Source organism: Sapajus apella, unplaced genomic scaffold (assembly GCF_009761245.1).
Source record: "Sapajus apella isolate SASKATOON/1434 unplaced genomic scaffold, GSC_monkey_1.0 scaffold27, whole genome shotgun sequence".
Taxonomy (NCBI): domain Eukaryota; kingdom Metazoa; phylum Chordata; class Mammalia; order Primates; family Cebidae; genus Sapajus; species Sapajus apella.
This window is the reverse complement of record NW_022436967.1, coordinates 10204173-10210319: the sequence shown is the minus strand read 5'-3', so window position 1 is coordinate 10210319 and position 6147 is coordinate 10204173. Positions and strand designations below refer to the sequence as shown.

Below are 6147 nucleotides of genomic sequence, written 5' to 3'. Positions count from 1 at the left end.
AATTTGCCAGGCATGGTGGCAGGTGCCTGTAATCCCAGCTACTCGGGAGGCTGAGGCAGGAGAATCGCTTGATCCCAGAAGGCAGAGGTTGCGGTGAGCAGAGTTTGAGCCACTGCACTCTAACCTAGGTGACAGAGTGAGATTCCGCCTCAAAAAAAAAAAAAAAGAAAAGAAAGAAATAAAAGAAAAGAAAATTATCATTTTATAATCATACAAATAATTGACTCAGGTAGCAGTCATCAATGGATGCTAAGATGCTTGAGTTCAAATTTCACAGGATATTTATCTAGTCTTAAAGTACTTCAGAAATTTTCATCATCCTTCACTGAAACTGTACCCATTAAACAATAATTCCCTATTCCTACTGTATATGAATACTGTGTGTGTATATATATGTATATATATATATATATTTTTTTTTTGAGACAGTCTCGCCCTGTTGCCAGGTGCCAGGCTGGAGTGCAGTGGCTCGATCTCGGCTCACTGCAACCTCTGCCTCCCAGGTTCAAGCAATATTCCTGCCTCAGCCTCCCAAGTAACTGGGAATACAGGCGTGTGCCACCACGCCCAGCTAATTTTGGCGCTTTTTAGTAGAGACAGGGTTTCACCATGTTGGCTAGGATGGTCTCAGTCTCTTGACCTCGTGATCCGCCTGCCTCAGCCACCCAAAATGCTGGGTTACAGGCGTGAGCCACCGCGCCCAGCCTCCTGCTGTATATCTTTATATATTCTGCATATTAATCCTTATCAGACATATGATTCACAAATATTTCCTCTCCATTTTGTTGTTTGTCTTTTTACTTTGATACACAGAAGTCTTTAATTTTTATAAAGTCTGCTTTGTTTTGTAGTCTGTGCTTTTGGCGTCACAGCCAAGAAATCATTTCTATTTTGATTTTTAAAGTGGTGAATAGCCATAGATTTTTCTTCCCCCTCACATTTAGAAAAAAAATGATAATTCCAGTTACTTATCATCTGTGGCATGTGCAACTGACAGATTTTGGCCTCAGCAGTGTGTAACTTCAAAATGAAGTTACATTAATATTTTGTAACTAATTTATCACTGATCCATTGGCTAAAATGTAGTTCCTTTTAAGTCATCTTTTTCTCAGGGGATTTCCTCATATGCTCCAAAACAAATGCCCCAGTTTGTTCTCCTTTATTTTGTTTCTGCTTAGGACTCTTTGTTTTTCCTGGGTGTCCTTCGTGAGATATCCACACTGCTGGACACAGGTGTCCTCCGCCTGTGCCTGTCTCTGAAGCCTCTAACTTGCCCTCTGCCCAGAGGGAGAAGGAGGAAACTTACCTCTTCCCCAGCCCTGATCCAGGTGCCTTGAGCTTCCTGGCATGGATGTCTGTTTCAACTTCCTGCCCCAGGGTGGGCATGGTGCCCAGTCCTGCAGGTGGCAGGAGGAAGCACCGTTGTGAAAGGTGTCGAGACTATCACAATCGGAGAACGAGATTAGAGTTCCATTCCAAATACAGCAAGGACCATGGAAATTTATTACTATAACCAAAGAACAGAACGTGAGGTGGGTGCAAGGTCACTGGATGAAAAACTACTTAAGAAGAAGCATCAAAGATAGAGGAATTCTTGTTATACTGATTTTACAGGATTCTTGCTAAAGGCAGACCAAGTAATCAGACATCAAAGTTAGGGGCTACCCTCTAAACTGATGCAGCAGGATTCTTGCTATTACTTGGCTATGCAAGCCCAGCAAACATGGGGACCAAGGTCAAGGCCTGGGTAAGAAGAGGGCTCAGACTAACTAAAGAACTAACTAAACCCTGTCTCTACTAAAAATAGAGGAGCAAATCTTCATCAGTCTCATTTTTTTGTTCAAAGAGAGAAGAGTCAATACAATACAGCGGACAGTACACGTTCTTTTTTTTTTGTCACCCAAGCTGGAGTACAGTGGTGCAATGATCTCCTAGGCCAAGTGATCCTCCTACCCCAGGCTCCTGGGCATCTGGAAGTACAGGCGTGTACCGCTATGCCCTGGCTAACTTTTTTATTCTCTGTAGAGACAGGGTCTCCCTATGTTGCCCAGGCTGGTCTCAAACTCTTGAGCTCAAGCAAGCCTCTCCTTGGCCTCCCAAAGCGCTTGGATTACTGGCATGAACCATTGTGCCAGGCCCAATTTGATGCTTTTCTTGCAATTCAACACGTAGAATAAACATAATTTTTAAAAAAATCTTTCCCTTTACAAGGGGAAAGAATAAATTCTTTGAGATTTTCCAGAGACCCTTTAGGAATAATCAAATTCCATTCGAAATCAAGATTTCATTTAGAATTTGATTTGGGGAAGACAAAATTGTCAGAAATATCAAAAGGTTTGAACATTTAAGTAAATAAGATCTATAGCAGGATGCCGTGGCTCACACCTGTACTCTCAGCACTTTGGGAGGCCAAGGCAGGCAGATCACCTGAGGTCAGGAGTTCAAGACCAGCCTAACCAACAGGGAGAAACCCTGTCTCTACTAAAAATACAAAATTAGCCAGGTGTGGTGGCGCATTCCTGTAATCTCAGCTACTCAGGAGGCTGAAGCAGGAGAATCGCTTGAACCTGGGAGGCAGAAGTTGCAGTGAGCCAAGATTGTGCTATTGCACTCCAGCCAAGGCCACAAGAGTGAAACTCCATCTCACATAAATAAATAAATAATAATCTATTACACTGTGAGACAATTGCCACCTATTTGACCAAAGTAACAGCAAAAGAATTCAAAAAGTATAGAAAATAAAACAACTGTAAAGAAAACATAGCTTTTTTTTTTTTTTTTTTTTTTTGCAATGGAGTCTCACTCTGTAGCCCAGGCTAGAGTACAGTGGCACGATCTCGGCTCACTGCAACCTCTGCTTCCCCGATTCAAACAATTCTCCTGAGTAGCTGGGATTGCAGGCCACCATGCCGGGCTAATTTTTTTTTTTTTTTCTGAGACAGAGTTTCCCTCATGTTGCCCAGGCTGGAGTGCAGTTGGAGCGATCTCAGCTCTCTGCAACCTCCGCCCTCCTGGGTCAGGTGATTCTCCTGCCTCAGCCTCCTGAGTAGCTGGGATTATGGGCATGTGCCACCACACCCGGCTAATTTTTTGTATTTTTAGTAGAGACAGGGTTTCATCATGTTGGCCAGGCTGGTCTCAAACTCCTGACCTCAAGTAATTCACCTGCCTCAGCCTCCCAAAGTGCAGGGATTACAGGTGTGAGCCACCATGAGGGGCCCATGGCTCTTTTAAAAAGTGAAAAGCAGCTGGGCGTGGTGGCTAAGGGCTATAATCCCAGCACTTTGGGAAGCTGACGCAGGCAGATCATGAGGTTAGGAGTTCGAGACCAGCCTGACGAACATGGTGAAACTCTGTCTCTACTAAAAATGCAAAAAAAATTAGCCAGATGTGGTGGGTTGCTCCTATAATCCTAGTTACTCAGGAGGCTGAGGCAGGAGAATCACTTGAACCCGGGAGGTGGAGGTTGCAGTGAGCTGAGATTGCGAGACTCTGTCTCCAAAAAAACAAATAAATAAAAAGTAAAAAGTGAAAAACGTTGTCTTAAATAATCAAGGACATAATCAAGGTTAACATAAAGTATAGAAAATCATTCTGATAAGACACAAAATCTTGGATTCCTGGGCAGGTCACTCAAAAGATAAAGAAAACCTAGTATAATCTCTTACTAAGAACAGACCAATAATCCAAGGAAATTTTGTGATTTTTAATATAGAGAAAGCTAAATTCTAGTTTCACATCTGTGTACTTTTGATGTACAATTTTACTCTTTCTAGTGTACTTTTTTTATTTTTTAAAACCCTTATAAATAAACCTATCCAATCTTAGTCAGTTCTGGCCACATAAGACAAAATTCCTTTTCCAAAATTCCTTTTCCACAAGCACTCTACAACTTTTTATATCCATTCAGTTTTTGTCCTCTACTTTTTATCTTTCTCATTCTGGAACAACCAGTCATTTTAATTTAGGATAAAATTACTCTCTTTTTCTCTTAACAGAAACACATCCTACATTGCTTGCATACTTTTTATGCAAAGTTGCTTCTCCTCACCCTTATTATTTCTAGTAGTTTTATTGACATGTATTGATTATTATTTTTAACCTTTAGTAAACTTTTTTTTTTTTTTGATGGAGTCTTGCTCTGTCGCCCAGGCTGGAGTGCAGTGGTGCAATCTCTGCTCACTGCAACCTCCACCTCCCAGGTTCAAGCAGTTCTCCTGACCCAGCCTCCAAAGTAGCTGGGATTTCAGGCACTGGCCGCCATGCCTGGCTAATTTTTAATATTTTTTTAGTACAGATGGGTTTTCGCCAAGTTGGCCAGGCTGGTCTCAAACTCCTGACCTCGTGATCCACCTTGCCTCAGCCTCCCAAAGTGCTGGGATTACAGACGTGAGCCACCGCATCTGGCCAGTAATCTTTTTTAACAGATAAAACTAGGAAGTAGACAATTGTGAATTGTCTGTCACATACCAGCCTTCTGTGGCAGACTAGCATATTTTATGGATATATACCATCCGACAATTTTTATAGGTATATGCTTTTTCATAGTACAGTTTTCCAATGTGGCAAAAAGAACATGTTTATTAATAGATCCAAATATATTTAGCTTGGCTGTACCATATAAAAATAAGAAACCAGAAGTATATAAAATTAAACTTATGCTTAATAATGAATGTTTCAGTAGTTTATCTTACTTAGAAATGATCTACATTTTTAATGAATATCTATTATTTAACTTAGCATAACTCTAAGGTTCCAAGTTACCAAAAAGATTTTGGAAACTATTTTCAGGCAGACATATCATTAAACATAGCTAGCCATCATCTCATGTTATTTTTCTGTTAAGTACTTTTATAGTCTATGACTGTTAGGCAAGTATTGCATAAGCAAAAATCTAAAAAGATTCAATACATTGGTTTGTTTTATGGCTGTGCTTGATATGCATAAAGTAACAGATATCAAATGATTCATTTTACTACATCATTACTTGTACATTTTTTCTTAGAGTGAATTTATAATTTTTATAATCTTGTTGTTGTTGTTGTTTTGAGCTAGGATCTCACTCTGTTGCCTGGCTGGAGTGAATTATGTGATCTCCTCTCACTGCAGCCTCGACCTCTTAGGCTCAGGTGATCCTCCCACCTTGGCCTCCAGGGTATCTGGGACTACAGGTGCGCACCACCATGCCTGGCTCATTTTTTGAACTTTTTGTAGAGACAGGGTCTTACTATATTGCCTAGGCTGGTGTTGAGCTCCTGGGCTCAGGCAATCCACCCATCTTGGCCGCCCAAAGTCCTGGGATTACAGGCATGAGCCATCACACTTGATGAATTTTTATAATCTTAAATATCTAGTAAATATAATATTACCTCATTTGACTGGTAACCCCAAGTAGAATAAAAATGAGCATATCATATTTGATGCTGAAAATTATAAGACATACTCATTTTTATTAAGCCAATAACACCAAATTAGTCTTAGTTATCAAAGATTTACTCAATACATGTGAACTTAAAAATCCTTTGGGTTAGTGCCTATATTTCTAAGAGTTTTAGGAATATTAACTTTACTTAAGCATGTATTTATCTCTAAGTCAACTTAAATAGCATTCTTTCATAGGATTTTAGAAATTAATTTGATAGGGCCAGGCGCGGTGGCTCACGCAGATAATCCCAACAGTTTGGGAGGCCGAGGCAGTGGATCACTTGAGGCTAGGAGTTTGAGATCAGCCTGGCCAGCATGGTGAAACCCCATCTTTAAAAAAAAAGAGAGAGCCTTTCCGGCGGTGACGACCTACACACGAGAACGTGCCTCATCCCTCTCCAGAAGAGGAGAAGAGGAAACACAAGAAGAAACGCCTGGTGCAGAGCCCCAATTCCTACTTCATGGATGTGAAATGCCCAGGGTGCTATAAAATCACCACGGACTTCAGCCATGCACAAACGGTAGTTTTGTGTGTTGGCTGCTCCACTGTCCTCTGCCAGCCTACAGGAGGAAAAGCAAGGCTTACAAAAGGATGTTCTTTCAGGAGGAAGCATCACTAAAAGCACTCTGAATCAAGATGAGTAGGAAACCATCTCAATAAACACATTTTGGATAAAAAAAAAAAAAAAAAAACTATCTTCATTTTATTTCCTGTTTTCCTAT

General features: G+C 40.7%; 1 protein-coding gene across 1 annotated transcript; it reads left to right on the top strand.

Moving 5' to 3' along the window:
• Nucleotides 1-5798: 5798 nt before the first annotated feature.
• On the top strand, nucleotides 5799-6096 carry LOC116560753 (40S ribosomal protein S27-like; the record flags this gene model as incomplete). Its single annotated transcript, XM_032292246.1, has 1 exon — nucleotides 5799-6096. A coding segment is annotated over one exon (246 nt), but the record flags the coding sequence as incomplete, so codon positions are not given.
• Nucleotides 6097-6147: the final 51 nt, after the last annotated feature.